The sequence below is a fragment of the Mirounga angustirostris genome, unplaced genomic scaffold (genome assembly GCF_029215605.1).
Source record: "Mirounga angustirostris isolate CCGP_5_RB_7025 unplaced genomic scaffold, mMirAng1.0.hap1 SCAF_13, whole genome shotgun sequence".
Taxonomy (NCBI): Eukaryota; Metazoa; Chordata; class Mammalia; order Carnivora; family Phocidae; genus Mirounga; species Mirounga angustirostris.
Window position 1 is genome coordinate 9,932,734 of NW_026991721.1, and position 16,844 is coordinate 9,949,577.

At 55.4% G+C, this 16,844-nt stretch overlaps 1 protein-coding gene across 5 annotated transcripts in view; it reads left to right on the forward strand.

The window, feature by feature from the left end:
- SYT7 (synaptotagmin 7) overlaps window positions 1-16,844 on the forward strand; it is a 62,337-nt gene that overhangs the window by 10,324 nt on the left and 35,169 nt on the right. For all 5 annotated transcript variants that reach the window (XM_045893548.3, XM_064576338.1, XM_064576341.1 and 2 more), the window contains exon 2: window positions 14,545-14,648. In XM_045893548.3, coding sequence (XP_045749504.1) covers window positions 14,545-14,648 — 104 coding nt within the window. The remainder of the gene's footprint in view (window positions 1-14,544; window positions 14,649-16,844) is intronic.

A 16,844-nucleotide genomic window follows, 5' to 3' on the forward strand; every position in this document is an offset into this window, starting at 1 on the left:
TGTGCAGAAGGGCAGGGGAAGACTGCACCTAAGAGACTCATTAGGGAAATAATGCAGAATGGCAGCCAGAGCATGGGCTCCGGATGAAAAGTAATGGGGTTCCTGGGGTGCCTGGTGGGCTCAGTCAGTGGAGCATGCAGCTCTTGAGCTCGGGGTCATGAGTTCAAGCCCCATGTTGGGTGTAGAGGTGATTTAAAATAAGTAAATAAAAATTAAAAAAAAATTTTGGGGGGGGGGCGCCTGGGTGGCTCAGTTGGTTGAGCGATTGCCTTCGGCTCAGGTCATGATCCCGGAGTCCCGGGATCGAGTCCCGCGTCAGGTTCCCTGCTCGGCGGGGAGCCTGCTTCTCCCTCTGACCCTCCCCCACTCATGTACTCTCTCTCTCTCTCTCTCATTCTCGCTCTCTCAAAATAAATAAATAAATCTTTAAAAAAATTTTTTTTTTTAAGTAATGGGGTTCAAATCCCAGTTCTGCCATGTATCAAGTAGCTGTGTGACCTTGGGCAAGTTGAACTTTCATTGCTTCATTTCCCCATCCGTAAAGGGGAGGTGATGATAGCACCCACTTCAGGGTGCTGTTGGGAGGACTTGAGGATTTGCTGTATATGAACTGGCTGGAACCGTGCCTGTTGCCACGTTGGCAGCATGGGTATGCTAGCTCTTCCCATCTGGTTCGCCCCTTCAGTGACACAGGTGGGAGCACCAAGTCCAGAGAGGGCAAATGACCTGCCCAAAGTCACACAGTAAGTTAGTGGCAGAGCCAGGACTAGAAGCCAGACTCCCCTGCCTTAAGACGACGCTTGTTCAAATGTAGCACTTGATGATCCTGCCCCCACTTTGGACCACAAGAAGGCCCTGCAACACAGGACTGTAACCCCATTGGCATCTGGGGCCTAGATTCTGCCAGAGCTGGGCTGGGATCATGGGAACTTGAGGATCTGAGCATCTTCAGATAACGCCGGGTGGATGGGTCCTCGGGGTAGTGGTCGGTCGCCTGAATTAGAAACACGCCACCAATTAGCCTGTGGACTTGGTCAATGACTCGACTTTCCTGAGTCTCAGTTTCTTCCCTATAATGGAATTCCAGTAATACATACTTTATAGGGTTATCATGAGGACTAAATGAGATCATGCATGCAGTGTCTGAAGTGGCTGGAACACTGTGCCTAGTAAATGCTCAATTATGTTAGCTGCAGTTAGAGCTCGTGCAGAATCCTCCCACCCAGTGCTCCATAAACAGTCTCTTCCTTTGCTTCTCCTTCAGCCCCTGGCTGCCCTTACTCCCTTAGATTGATCAGGAACTGACTTGCTAGCAACCAAGACCTGTCTTTGTCTCCTGTTATTGGCTTTGCCCAGGAGGGAACAGGACCCACCAGTGGGACTTTGACCCTGAACCCTCTACATCTGGCCTCATCACCCACTCGGTATAGGAACTTGGACAAGCACCATTTCCTCTTGGGTCCTTGGTCCTCCCTCTGTCAAGTAGAGAGGCTGGACCCCATAGTCCCAGAGCCTCCTGGTCATGTTGCTGTGTGACCCCGGAGGGTCCCTGGCTCAGCCCACTGGAGGCGGGTGGCAGATTGACAGGAAGAGAGGTCAGCTGGCTGCCCTGGGTGAGTGGAGCATCTGGGCCCTGAGCCGACTGGTAGCCTGCCATCATGCTGGCCTGTACCTGTGGCTGCGTAGGAGGGCATGCAGGCCCGACTGGCTGGGCACTGACATTGGGGGAGGCTCAAGGACGATGACTAGAGAGAGCCCTTCTTGGGGCCCTGGGAGCTGCCACTCCAGCCGTCCTCCCCCGCTCTCCTCCCCTCCTCCCCAGGGCTTTCCTTCAGCAATGCCTCCTTCCTCCCTGTCCTTCCTCTCTCCTTCCCCTTCTGGGAGTCTCCCAGTATCTCCCTCTCTCTGCCTCTTCCACTTCAGTAATTTTGACCATTTTCCAGGGTGCCTTCTTCCTACCTCTCCCTCCACAGATGGGAGATCTCTTCATCTCTTCCCCCTCCTCTGTCTCTCTGCTTCCTGAGATTCCTTCTCTTTCCTTTCTACAACATGGAACAAATGTCCCTGTTTCTCTGGATCTTCCTGGCTCCCCCTGCTGCTCCTGAGCCTAGGTCTCTCTCTTACTCTGCATGGGCATGTCTAGGCTCCCTTGTTCCTTGTCCCCTGGCTCTCTCCCACTTCAGAGTCCCTCCCCACCCCAGTGTCCCCCCCTCCACCTCCATTCTCCCACTTCCTCTGCGCTCCTTACTCCTCCACCGGTTCCCCTGCCCTCAGAGTTTCCCTGCCTCCTTCAGATGATGGGGCTGATGGGGCCAAGCCAGGCAGTTTCTGTGGCTGGCACTGCTATTCAATACCTCAACAACCCCCCGCCTGTGTGAGTTGAGAAAGGGGGTCAGCCCAGGGCCCAGGGACTGGCAGCCTTGCCTCCTAATTAGTAGGAAGTAATTGCCTGGAAAAAATTTTCATTTAGAATGAGACTCTGAGACTCCAAGGTAGACCTGAGCCAACTGATGGCCCCTGGGGACCAGGAGGAGTGAAGCAGCCCAGGTCAGGGTCTTAGGAAGCCCCTGGACCCCCTCCCTGGCTTACCCCCAGGACCCCAACCTTATGGAAGTACGGAGAGAGCACTGGGCTGGGAGTACCACCGTCTTCATCTGAGTTTTGGTTCCACTACTCACTGTGTGACTTGGGGCAAGCCACTTAATTTCTTTGTGCCTTAGGTTTCTCTCCTGTCAAATCGGAAGAATGCCTCAGTATCATGAGGGTTGATTCGGACAATGGCTATGAAATCACTTTGCAGGCTGGAAGTGTTGTGGGAGTGTGAGGTGTTACTGTGTTCCTCCAATGTGCTCTCAGATGAGATGTGAAGATGTGGAGGGGTGGAGCAGTGAGGCTTCCAGAATGGGGAAGGATGGGGAGGTGGATCCTGCTGAGCTGCAAGATGAAGGGCAGACAGATGTGGTTTCCAGAGCCAGTTCCAACACACACCGGCTGCACCACCCTGAGTAGTCACCTCACCTCTCTGGACCCCCCTTTCCTCATCTGTAGAATGCTGACCATCATGCTTCCTCCCCCGGGGGGGGGGGGGTTGGGGTTGTAGTTTTCAATGAGAAAATGCAGAGCTCTTAGCAGTTCTTGGCCTAGAGTAAGTGCTCCATAAGTTATATTATTTGTATCTACTGTAAAGATTGTTATCTTTACTCCCTACCTGGATCCAGAGAGGCAGTGATTTGGGCGTTGTCTTCAGGTGGTTTTATTTGCTTTGATGTTTGTTTTTGAAAAGAGGGAAATTTCTACACCCAGTGAGGCTAATATGAAGCAGTCCCTAGAAGCACTAAGCAGATCTGCTTTTCAAAGAACCCCCACCTGTGGAGTAGGGAACAGGAGTGGGCAGAAATTGGCTTTCTCCTCTGACTCCCATTTTTTCCTAGAGAGGGGCTGTGGGCAAGTTTCTTATCTGGGTGGATGTGAGGTAGGGAGCCTTTGCCCTCAGGAGGGCCTATTACAAGCCTTTGTGTTCATTTTGGTAGGGCTCACCCTACAGCGGGAGGAAACGTTGTGTTAGAGGGAGCAAGAAGTTTTTTCGCTTGGCCCGGGTTGACCACTGCGTTGAGTCTTCGCTGTGAAACAGGCAGCATGGTATTTCAAGGCGGCCACCGGGCGGTCGAACTGCTTGGAACGTGCAGGTTATTGGGCAGCGCTGCAAGCTCAGAGAGCCATATTTTCCCGGGATGGGTGAGGGGGCGGTGACGGCGGACCGTAGGCCACTCCTTCCCCACCCGCCCAGAGCCACCGCTCGGGACCTTCTGTGTTTCTGCTCTAAGCGCAGTACCCTCACCAGCCGCCAGGAGGCAGTTCGGCGGGCTCCACTTGAGGAAATGGGAGGCGGCATTTACATTAGCGGGGAGGCTTTTTTGGTTCTGAGTCGGAGTGCTGACTGGGTCCTCAGCATCTGAGGACCTCACTGGGGAAAGGGAGCTCTCGAAGTTGCCTCGTCGCCGCCCTGGCTTCAGCTCGTGGCTGATCAGGGAGGAATTGGTAGAGGAAAGTGGTCCTAAAAACAGTCCTAAAAACAGCTCCAGTCCTTGGGATCCTGCTCGTTAGGGGCAATGCAGAGCGGCCTGGAGGAGGGAGCAGTCCCGGGACTCAAACGATTTCAGCACCAAGGACAGGGGTACCGCGACCGTCACCTGTTTCAGAACCATGGACAGATCCCAGGGCGGCGCTCTCAGACGCTCCCTCCTAGTATTTGTGGTGCAAATGATACCTCAGAATATCTCAGTCCCATGTTCTAACGAGGACACTTAGGACCAGAGTTGAGTTAGTTGCCTCAGGCCACACACCCACAGCGACACAGTGGGTGGCAGACCTGGATTCAGATCCCCAGTGGTCTCCAACCATTTCTCTCCACCTGGATTTCCACTAGTTCTCTCCCTCCTTTCTAAACATCCCTGGGAGGAGCTTCACATTCTAGTCTATCCCTGAGAGCCCTTGAGCTGGCAAAGATTAAGTGTATCCTTTCCCCCGCCAAAACCCAGTCAAGAATCTGAATCTCAGGATGGAAGATTCCTAGCCCCTGAGGCTTTTTCATGGCTCCAAGCACCAGGTGGGAGGGTGTCGGGGCAGGACAGGTGCTGACTGGGTCCTGTAAGGAAACCTGTGACTTGGGGAGCTAGAGTTGAGTCATCAGCATGAGGAACTCTTAAGTGCTCTGAGATCCTCGAATAAAATAGAGCGCACCATTCCAACTTCAGCTTCTTTACAGCCATGTATTATTAATAACAATAAGATGCTGACTTAGGCCAAGGCACAACAATGCATTATTCATAGGAGTAACTAGTGGTCAAGGCCTGCACTTAATCATCACACATCCCTGATCCTGCCCCTGCTCCACACTCCTGGTGGAGAAGCCCTCCACCTGGGCTCCTCCTTTCCTGGGCACTTACTGTTCTGATGGACATGATCATTTTCAGGGGTGCCCAGGTGGCTCATCGGCTTTGGGATCAGGGTGATTGGGGAGGGTGGCTGATTCCCAGCTAACTCAGAGCTGGCACCTGGTTCTGTTGTCTTGAATGGCTTTGACCCTCATGACTTCCAGACTTAGCAGCTCTCTGGAGTCTACAGATGGTCTCACCGCCCCCCCCCCCCCCATCTTTTGAAGCTGAAGACTGAAGTCAGATGTGCCAGGCTTCCCTAAGCCAGGAATTGTGGGAAGTGGGGGTGGCTGTGGTGAGGGAGGGGTCACCAGGCCGAAGATAGCCCATCGCCATTAAATATGGCAAGAGATATGAAACCCTAGGTAAACTCTGGAGTACTTTGTAAACTCTTTGGCGCTGAACAAACGTGAGCCGTATTTACCAAGGCCATGCTCTCTGCTGGAAGAGAGAGCCAAGGTAGAGAAGGCAGAGAGAATGCGTGGATGAGGTCTTCGTAGCTCACCCGGGCCCTGCTCCCCCGATGAGGAGTCAAAGTGCTGGTGGATCCTGACATGTCCCCGTCCAATTTCTTGCTGGAACGGCTCCTGGCCCATCCGGACAATCCTTCATTCGCTGTTTACTCACTTGGCATCGCCTCTGAATTCTAAACCGTCTGCATCCAGCCAGCACTCTCTCCTTAGCTCACTCACACATTATCTGTTTTTATTACAGTCAAGGTTGAAGAGGCTTGCTTGGGCTAAGCCCCTATTTTCAGCTACTTGTAACTTTCCAAAACAATTCCCCTTGGGCCCCCTCTTTCACCAGCCTTGCGCCCACCCTGGCTGAAGCCTGAGGGGTTGTGGGTGTCTCCTTGGCTTTCTGAAGGACACTCAGGGAGACTGTCCAGGGGACACAGGGGTAGGGTAGAGGCCCAGCTTTCCTGGGAAATGAATGCCAGGCTCTCTTTCCCCTCCTTTTCCTCCTACCTGCCCATCTTATTTTCTTTTTCCCAAGGTGGGTAGATTGGAGGGGGAGTTTTAGAGTAGAGAGAGGGCAGAAAATTCAGCATGACAGGAGGCCCAGAGCTTTGCCTGGCTGTGTAGTGTTCGGAGTTTTGCTCACTGATTTTCTGTTGCTTTCTCCCCAGTTCGGCCTTTTTCTGGCTTTGTGTGTGTGTTGGGTCAGGAGGAGGAAGGACGGTGGGATAGGTACCAAAAATGTCCCCCCTTCCCATGCTCAAATAGTCCTAGGACTGGTAGGCTCTGCATTTGTAAATGCCCTCCCACCTTCCCCCGTTTCCATCTGCTCAGCATGCACGTGGAGGAGGGGTGCTTCCTTTGGAAACCTGTGACTCTAGCTTTCACTGCTTTCCACCTTGAACGTCATCATGCAGCCACCAAAGGATAGCGGGGAGGTGCTGGGGCATGATGTGTCGTAAGTAGTACAGAATCAGGTGGGAGGAGGCAGGATTAGGATAGGAAGGCACTGGCAGACGTAGCCCCAACCACCCCCAACATCACTGTGCTTTATCTCCAGAATAGTTGTTGTGCCCTAGGTGGTATCAGAGACAGGGCCCTGGGCAAATCCTGGACTACCCTACCCGTCTCTGTTTCCTGCTCACCCTTGTCTAAGCCCAGGGGCCCAACCCCCCAGCCTGTTCGGGGACCTTTAGGTGGACTGAGCCTCTCTCTAATGAGGGTGCTTTACCAAGGCTGAGGGCTGGGCCAGTGGAAGGAGGAAGGATCCCTGGGAAGGGTGTGTGAGAGGAGTCTGCGGCTTTGGAGTAACAAGGGCATGGCTCTAGTTGGTAAAATTTGGGGGGAAATTCCTCTCCCTGACTGCCTTTTATTTTGTGTTCCCTCCGTTTCTTCTCTTGGCTGTCCTCAGAGTGACTTGGTTCAAGCTCCTCTTGGATAGAACAAGAGAGAGAGAACTGTAAGGTTTGAGGTTTACAGACTCCAGGTGCAATCCTGGCTTTACCTCTCTTCTACTCATGGGCAAGTATTTAACCCTTCTGAGCCTCAGTGTCTTTCTTTGTAAAATGAGCATGAGCGTATTTACCTCTAGAGGGGTGCTAAAGACTGTAAATATGATTCAGTGTTGAGCGTACCTTAGTTACTATGATGAGAGGTATTTGGTAAGGAGAGCAAGGGCCTGGGATCTGGGGATCCCGAAAGACAGAAGCAGTCTAGGTTGGGAGGGCATGGGGGTGATGGGACAACTTTGGAAGGCCTGGATATGGACAGTGTGCGTGTCACCAGCTGAGAGTGCAAGAGCAAGCAAAGTCTGGGGGAAAGAGTGTGTGTGCACAGATTTCCAGCATGTCCAGCAGCTTCTCTGTCTCGTATCCTGGGCTGTGGGTTGTGGGCTGTGGGAGAGCCCAAGCGACGGGAAGACATGATTGTACCCCATTGGCTCTGCTTGGAGGAAAGGCCTACCCCCAAGAAAAGGACGCTGGACAGAAGGTCAGTTAATTCAAGCTTGGAGAATGAAGAGACTGCTGTGAGCACTTGTCATCGGGAAGGGCTTCCTGGAAGAGGCAGGCTTGCCTGGGGGCCTTGAATAACTTCATGCATCTGTTTAGCACTTACTTATCCAGCTTCTCCTAGGTACCAGACCTGGCCTACAGAGATGAGTGGTCTGGGGTCTCGGCCCTCCAGGGGTTCCCAGTGGGGGAAAGATAGAAAGTGCTAATTATTAACCCACAATGATGAATTGCCATAGTTACGGGGGAAGCAGAAAGGAATGTGGGAGGGAATGAAGACCATCTCGTGTCTCAGGATAATAACAGTAGAAGATAGAAGGAAGGCATTCCAGGCAGAGGGAAGAGCTTGTGCCGAAATGAGGAAGAGGTTAGGCGTCTTGAAGGCGGGAGGAAAGTGAGGCGAGGCTGGGTCATGCAGTGGAGCCCAACGTGGAGCGCTGGTCCATTCTTCAGCTCGGAGGGAGGCAGCTGGAGCTGCGGTAAAGGGTAGGCTCGCATCCTTAACCCTCCATGCCTGTCTCTGCCTCTGTGAAATGGGGATGATCCTGGTACCTGGTTGTAGAGATCACATATAAACTTCCTGGCACAGCGTCTGCCACAAAAGGGGAGTGCTCAGTTAATGGGAGCTATTATTTTATCTTGACAGAACCCCAGTAGGGGACGTTAGGGGCTGAGGTCACTGGCCAGGGGCAGAGATGTGACTGGTATCCAGGCCATCTGCCCCCAGGTCTAGTTCCTGTCCCACTGCTCTGCCTCAGAAGACAGACAGAATTTGAGTAGAGGAGTAACGGGCCTGGGCAAGGATTCCAGGCCAGAAGATGTGCATGAACATCTAGACCTCGTGGATGGCGGAGTGGGCTGGGCGTCTACTCGTGGCCGTGGCCATGGGCGTGTGTGTACTTGTGTGTATGAGTGTGAGCACAGCGTCCGTGCACGGCATGAGTCTCCGTGGCTTGCGTGCGTGTGTGTATTTGTGTGTACATGGGTATCTGTGCATAGTGTGTTTATGCCTGTGTGTGAATGAGCGTGGGTGTCTGTGCAGGGGGTGGGTCTCTGGGGCTGTGTGTGTGTGTGTGTGTGTGTGTGTGAGCGTGCGCGTACCTGCATGCACATGCGTGCGGCGTGGGCCGCATGGTTGTCTGTGCCAAGAGTGAGCCTCTGTGGTGTGTGCACGTGTGTTGTACGAGCCATGGGTGTCCATGTCTGTGACCTGTGTGTGACCTCCTCCCCCTCTGGCTCCCCTGCTGTTCTCCCCCCTCCCCGCCCTCCCCGGGCAGCTGGTGAGCATGCCCTCAGAAGTCCATTCCCTCTCCGGCAGCTCCCTAGGGCATCCCAGCAGCCAGCCGTCCTGTTTGATTCTGTTCATCCATAAATTATGGCTTGCTGAGGAGATGAGAAGGAGTTGGGAGTGGGGGCAGAGCCTGGCAAGGGACGGGCTCAGGTCTGCGGTCCACACCTGAAGCCCAGCCTGGCAAAGCCAGGCCCCCCCACGCCTCCTTGCCCCAGCCCTCCCCACTCCTTGCCGCAGGCATTCACTGATGCTCTTGGTCTTGGTCAAGCCCCGGGGCAGGGATCCGGGTGCACAGAATTGGGTAAGACAGGACCCCTCGCCTCTGCTGTCTGGTGGGGAAGAACTAGATGTGTATCTGGTTCAGTATTTTATTCAACACTCATTGAGCGCCAGCTCCGTGCCCCAGATGTCTCTAATACTGGGCGGACGTGGTGATATTATGATAATAGCTGGCATTTACTGCCTTCTTGTTTTGTGTCAGGCACTGTGCTAAGTGCATTATATGTGCTAATTCCTTTAAACTTCACAATTGTCCTATGAGACCTGTACTATTATTAGCCCCCATTTACAGATGGGGACACAAAGGCACGCAAAGCTTAGGTCACATGTGTTGGAAGAGTAAGACCCAGAATTTGAACCCAGAGAGTCCGGTTCCAGAGTCCTGGTACTTAATCACTGCAACCTAAAAGAAGGGTGCAGGCACAGTGTGATGGGAGCTCCGAGGCAGGAGAAATTCATTCCCACTGGGAGATCTTATGGAAGGCTTCCTGGAGGAGGTGCTTTTTATGGGGGTCTAGAAAAATCAGGAATTGTCAGGCAAAGATGGCATGGGGGAAGATTGAAAGGGGTCCTGGGGGGTGTGTGTGTGTGTGTGTGTGTGTGTGTGTGTGTGTGTGTGTATAAATAAAAGAGAGGCTCAAACTCTGTCCCTGCAGCCTCTCCCATCTCTTCCCTCCCATCATGTTTGGATGACAAGCGGGATAACATGCAAGCACTGAACATTTAACATTTACTGAGCACCTCCCATATGTCAGCCTGTCGCAGAATATCCAGAACGAGCAAAGCAGATACAGCCCTTGCCTTCATGGACCCTGGAGTCTGGTACACAGTAGGTGCTTAATAAATGGTAGCCTCTATTATTATCATTATTCTTAGAGGCCTGAGGTTCCTGCTCACTCATTCTTTCAGCAAGCTTTTGTCAAGCACCTGCTGTATGCCCCGCTCCCTCCTTGGTCCTGGGAAGACAGTGGTGAACAGAGAGCAAGTCCTGCCCTCACGGAGTGGACATTCTAGAGGGGAAGACGGCATGAGCTTGAGCATGTCGTCCACCCTCAGAGGTGGCTGCCTCCTCGAACACACAGGCTTTACCCCGAGAGCTGCTTGACTGGTGGCACGGTCAGGAGCACAGGACCCCCACCGGATCAGCGTTCATCTGGAGCTCGGGTCAGCCGAACTTCCCCACCACAGGCCTGGGCAGAGGGACAGCCACGTGCCCGAGCTTGTGCCTCACTCCTAGGACACCCCTGGATCGGACCCACGAGGCCTGGCTCTCCCCGCTCCTGCCTCCCCCTGCCACCCAGGGCCCCCGGTGTCATCTGTCTGCCCTTGTCTGTGTCTCACCCCGGGGACCCGGGATGTCTCCTCTGCCCAAGGATAGGTTGTGGAACCCGGCCCTGTCAAAGGCTGACGAGGGCTATGATATTTTCTTTCCCCCGATGTTAATATGCTGACGCTAAGAGGACTTGAAACCATGTATGTCATTGGAGGAAGGGTTAGAAGGGCCGGGGCGTCTATGCCTGGAGAAGACTAGAAGGGGACATGAGAGCTGTCGGCAAGGATTTAGAGGCCTGTCATGTGGCAGAGGAAGCCAACGTGTTCCCAGCAGCTCTGGAGGGCCAGCTTGGGAGCGAAGGGGGGACGGGGGTGGGGAGGAGTTCTAGGGAGACAGACTCCGTTCAGCACGGGGCACAGCAACCCTCCCTAACCATGCCTGTTGGTGCAGGGCCTGTCTCCTGCGACTTGTCACAGACAGGGCTGACCAGAGGGTTCGTGCATCGCTGGGGCCAGACTCCATGACGGCAGAGGTCCCTTCCAGCCCCAAACATAGTGATCCGTGCTCTGGGAATGGGGTCACTCTGGCTGGCAGGCAAGGACACACGCCTGCACCCCCTTGATGGCAATAGCCCTTGCCGGCTGAGGACACCGTGTCACTTTCGGTCACCACATCAATGCAATTTGCAGTGACAAGCCTTTGTTTTACCCCGGCTTCAGGGGCTGTGGGTGGACAGCCGGGTCCTGGCGGGGAGGGGTTGGGCTCCATGCCTGTGAGCTGACAGCAGCAGATCTTGGGGGTCCCAATCTAGGGGGGCAACTTGCCTTAGCAACACAGCTCTTTCTTCAAATGGAACTTTCTACGAAAGCCCAAGATGTGAAAGAGGGAAATGCTCTTGCTTTTTGGAAGAGGGCTTGAGGGACCCCAGCCTCATCTACTCGGCATCCACCTCTGTGGCCCCTGAGAAATCCCTAGGATCCCTAACAGTTCCAGAGAGCACACAAAGCAAAGAGAGCTGACTTTGAGCCAGACTGCCTAGGTTAGAACCCTTTCTCCACTACCTACTACCAGAATGACCTTGGGCAAGGTTCTTGACCACCTTTGCATCTCCGTTTCCCCATCTGCAAAATGGGGACAATCATAATGCTTACTTCAGTTGCTGTTGTGAGGACTGAGTTGTTAGCTCGTGGGAAGCATCTGGAACACCTGGCTTATCATCAGAGGAAGGGTCAGCTCTTCCACAGATGAAGGCGCTGACATGCAAGAGGCTGAACGCCTTGCTCATGGCCACATAGCTGGTTAGTGGCCAGAACAGGGCCTCCACCAGTTTTCCTAGACTCCGAGCCCAGTGCTCATTCTGCCTGCCCTCAGCATGCTACTTGTTTCAAACGGGCATTCCCTGGATCTCTGGGGGCTCTTCTTAGCATGCCCACTGGCTTCTGGGATTGACAGGCTCTGTCCTCAGGGGCCCTCTACCTACAGCAGGGGTTGAGGAGCAGTTTTGAGAAGGACTTTTTTGGCAAAGAGAGGAGGTAGACCCCTTGGAGAATCGCCCCATGGCCAAGATGTGGAGGGGGAGGTGGGTGGAGAGGGTGTGGGGGGGGGCAGAAGAACCCAGCTGGAGCATCGCCTCCTACCACAGCACCACATCTACCAGACCAAGAGCTTGCTAACGCCCCTTCTGGTCCTGCTCCTCCCCCACTCAAAAACCTTCCATGGCTCCCATGTCCTGCAGAACACAGCAGGCCCCTCAGCCTGATAGACAAGCCCCTTCCCCATCAGGCCCCACTCCGTTCCCAGCCTGTCCCCTTCCACTTCACACCCACTAACCTAGACCAGCTCCTCAAACAACATGCCTGCCCCCCCCCCACTTCTTGCCTTTGCTCTTGCTTTTCCCTGTGCCCTCACCTCATAGCCATCCCCAGACCACACCAAGTACCACCTCCTCAGGGAAGCCTTCCCAGATAGCCCTCTAGTCCAGCAGTCATTTCTTCATTTGTGCTCCCAGAGCCCTCTGTGTATGGTCGGGGGAAAACTAACACCACTAACACCACTAACTTTAATCATAATACGTAACTATTGAGTGCTAACAGTAACCCCATGGAGGGGGTGCTACTCTTGTCTCCACTGGAAGACACTGAGTGGTTAAGACACTGTGAGTGGTCCAAGGCCACTCAGCTATGAAGAGGCAGAAACTGCACTCACACTTTGGTCTTCTCTCGGATATTTTGGAGTCTGGAGCCCCGGGCTGGGTGTTCTGCCACTCACTGGCTCTGGGGCACCTGACATGCTAAGAAATAATTCGCTGAAATCTTGCCTCTTGCCTGTCGCACGTGCCTCATGCTAGATTCTTAACAGATAGTGGTTGAAGAAAGCTCAGACCAAAAATGGAATTTATTTTATTTAAAAGTGAGTTCAACAGAGGAAAGTGTGAGGTCACCTGCTTTTCCAGCCCACATAGCACTCTTCCAGTGGGGCAGGGGCAGTTCCTGTGGAGACAGCTGGAAAAAGTGCAGGTCCCCTTCCTGGGAGGTACATTTGCCCCTCTCTTTGCCACAGGCTTGAGTCTTGGGGCTCTGGGGGCGTGACCTGTGGTGTTATGGCCTTCACTCTCCCCACTCGTCTTGCCCCCTTCCCTCAGAAGCCTGGAGGTTAAAGATGGAGGCCTCCCATTTGGCAGATGTGGCCTTTCCAGTCTTGCAGAGCTGTGTTCCTCCACCCCAGGAAGGGAAGGGCAGGACCAGGTCCTTGGTGCCTGCTAGTTGTCCAGGTCAGAGCTCCTGGGTGCTGAGGGCCCTGAGGGTGACAGTGAACTGGGTGCAAGGCTGGGCGGGGGCAGGGGCAGGGGCAGGGGGAGGCTACAGACTCAGGACAGGAGGAAGCTTAGTTGGCCTGGCAGGTAGACTGGTGGGGACCAGGCGAAGGTGGCCTTTTCCCACAGCTGGGAGGCTCAGGAAGTTGGGAAGGGAGAGGTGGGGCCCAAGCAGGACTCTAGGGAGAGCAGGTGGTGAACCGGCTGCCCAGAACACTAGAATGGCGGTAGGAGGGAGCCCCAAGGGCCCCGAGAGCTGGGCTAACTGCTGGGCCCTTCTCCACGAGGCCCCACAACCAAACAAGAGATACTGGGAGCCCAGAAGCTAAAACCGCAGGAACCGGGACCAGACAGATATCGTCAACTCTTAATTACCACCCTCACTGGCACCGAAAAGCCCACGCAGTCTCCTCTGTAAATAAACAGCGTCTCCTTGCCTTTAGGACGCATCCTAGTGCATACATATTTACAGTGCACGTGTGATCTATGCTGCTCTCTTTCGACTCACTCCCCCACACGAGAATTTCTGGTGAAATTTTGCCTGCCTTGCATTTGGTTTGGGCTCATGTTTGCAACCACCTGTGAGAAGGCAGGGAGGAGGTTTAATCCGCATTTACAGGAGAAAACTGAGTGGTTCTGTGACTCGTCCAAAGCCACAGCAAGCAAGTGGTAGGATCTGCACAGAAACCTGGGGCTTTTGTCCCGGGGCAGGTTTGTCAACATTGCCACTCCTGAAGTATAAGACCCCTGAGCTCTTGGAATGGTAGCTGCTGGTGCCCCCTCTCGCCCGGGCTACAGCCGACGGGGCAAGCTCAGGAGGCTAAGGGTTGGGAGGGCAGGGTGTACAGAGGCCACTTGGGTGGGCTTCCAGCCCAAGGAAAGCTGAGCTGAAGGGGGTGAGGGCTGGTCAGAGGGTTACGGAAATTCCCTTTTGGATTACACATGTTGTCGCTGAGTTTGGGCCAGACACTTCTGAGGGTCTGTTAGAGCCCATGGGGCAAATGTCCTCAGACATGGTGCCCTTTGGGCAAATGGGGCTGGAGTTGTGGCTCAGAGTATTGGAGGAGATGGAAGGGTGCTGGGCAGGAAGGGTGTGCTGAGGAAGTGGCTTTTTTAGGGGAAGTAAAAGTGTCCACTGAGGCCTGGCTGGGCAGAGGGTACACTTGGCCTCTCCCTTTGAGGTGTCAAGTTTGGGCAATGGTGTGGATCCTCTGGGCTCACACAGAGCCCATGCAGGGAGGGTGTGGGAGGAACTTCAACCTGCACAGTGCCCCCATTTTACAGATGAGGAAACTGAGTCACAGAGAAAGGAAAGAACTTCCCAAGGTCAGCCAGCAAGCATAGCTGGGAGAGGAACTTGTGGCTCAGAACTCCCAGTGTGGGGGGCCAGGTGGTAGGGTAAGGTAACTGCTGGGGGGGGGTCTCTGGGCTGAGGGAGGGTGGCCGGCCCTGGCCAATGAGGGTCTGACCTGTGTGTGTCCTCCCCAGGGGCGCCCACCCGCGATGTCCTGCTGGTCTCTGCCATTATCACCGTCAGCCTTAGCATCACTCTCGTCCTCTGCGGCCTCTGCCACTGGTGTCAGCGCAAACTGGTGAGGCTCCTGAGGGTCCCGGGGGCGGGGCCTGGCCCTGCGCCCCGCCCCCCCACAATTACTGGCTCCCGAACCCTCTCAAGGGCGCCCGCAGATGACCCACCTGCTCACGTAGTCAGGCCCATTTCCGTAGGAATTACACACGCACGCACGCACGCACGCACTGCGTTTGCCTGGGTGTTGGCCCCGTGTGTCGTGTGTACACCCAGAACCACACACCTAGGGACACATCTGAGGACAGACGTGAGCCTCACGGGCCTTCGCACGCTCGCAACTACACGCGCACACGCCCCACCTCCCGTAGGAAGAACCGCAAGCGCAGCCTGAGAATCGCCGCGGCCCCCTCCCACCCCGGTGCCTGGCGCCCCACCCCAACCCAGGGCTGGGCGTGGCCGAGCCGGGTCTCCTGGCCAATGAGGAGGCGCCGCCCGCCCCGCCCCGCCCCCCAGCGCCCGCACATCCATCCTGGTTCTTGGGGTTTGTACAAGCACAAACGGCTTCTTTTCATTTTTAACGAGGGCTGGGGAATTAACGAGCAGGATCAGGCCATCAATAAGTAACGAGACCATCAGGAGGGACATTCATCACCCGAAGGCCCGGGAGGGGAAGCCGGGCTGAGGGGTCTACCCCGCCCGCAGCCCGCAGCTCCCCGAGAGGGGCTGAGGGGCCGGCTGCAAGGCTAGACCACCACCCCGTTTCTCCCCACCCCCCACCCCCAGTCCTGCTGCCCCAGCCCAGCAGTGCAGTGGGGACTTTGGGGGCTGCAGTGGGGCACCCCCAGAGGTGGACCCAGAGGTGTCCCAGATGTTGGGCCTTTCCTGGGATCAGGTGAAGAAGCGTCCCTGACAGACACCTCCAACCCCTAGATTGAGAACGGTGGGAGTGGGGGCCAGGTGGCACATCTGGAACCCCCATTCTCTCCCTGCCCTGACACAGAGGGGCCTTAAGGACGAGGGGGGAGGGTCGTGGTCGTGCGCACCATGTAGCTGGGGGCTTCAAGCTGCAATCCTACGGAAGAGAAGGGGCAGATAACCCAGCACGTCTCCTTCAGGAGAGGCAGACCCACGAATGGAGAACATGGCTCTCCATCCTGGGACATTCAGCTTCAGGGAGCTTCTTCCCTGGGGAGGCGCCATGGAGAAGGCCAGCTCGGCCCCATGTGCCCCAAGTGTGAGTGCATGGGTAACCTGGGCCCTGCTCTGGGCGTGCAGGTGCGTGGAGCCAGCCGGGCTGGCCGCCCTGCATTGTTCCTGGATCCCCGGTGTCTGCGTTGGTCTCGGAGTTTCAGAGGAGGTGGAGGAGGGGGCTTGGCCACGTGCCTGTGTGTGCGAGTGTCCTCAGAGGCCGTGGGAGGGGCTGAGCACACATGCACCGTAGCCCTGTGCGTCTAGTTGCAGGGTCTGTTCGGTTGTCTGTATTCAAGTCCGCATTTGAAGGCCGAGGAAGGCCTATGAGCAGGCGCTGCTGGTGACCTTGAGTGGGGGTCTGTGTGCTGAGTGTGCCGACTCTGAGGGTATTGGTGCAGTGCGTGTGTGTCTGTTCACCCCTGCATGGTGGGATGTGCTTCATCTCATCAGATCTCCACCCGAGTGAGCTGACACTTGCTTCATCCCCACTGTCCTGGCCTCTCCTGGTAAGTGCCGCAGTGTGTGTGTGTGTGTGTGTGTGTGTGTGTGTTGTGGTGAGAGCCTCCCCCCCACTCACTTGGGGACCAATGTTCACAGATGACAGCTTTTGTAGCAGGCGGGGACCCCCCTCCCCCCACCAGTGCGGGAGGCACGGCCCCTGGCCCCAGCCCCTCCTCCCAGCCTCCAGCCAGAAACTTCCCCAGGGGTCCCAGCCACAGTTGGTTGGTCTATCCCCTGCGACTTTCTCCCCTGAGCTGCCCAGCCCCCCAACCCTCCCACAACTCCTCCCCTGCCCCCCATATCGGAGGAGCTGGGGGGCTTTCTGCCTGGGCTGTCTCTGTGCTTTCCGGGAGGGGCTTTCACATGCCCCTTGCACAGTTCCTGGGCTCTCCTTGCCTGCCTGTCCCCTCAGCAGCAGTGATGTGATACCCTGACAGCCCAGATCCCATTTCCAAACATTAATAACTTCCTTAATCTCCAGCTGGCTTTTTCCAGATCAGCCTGGCCAACCCCTTCCCTGAGAAGCAGGCTGGTGGTATTGGGTTCCCTTTGAGCCGCCCAGTGTCTC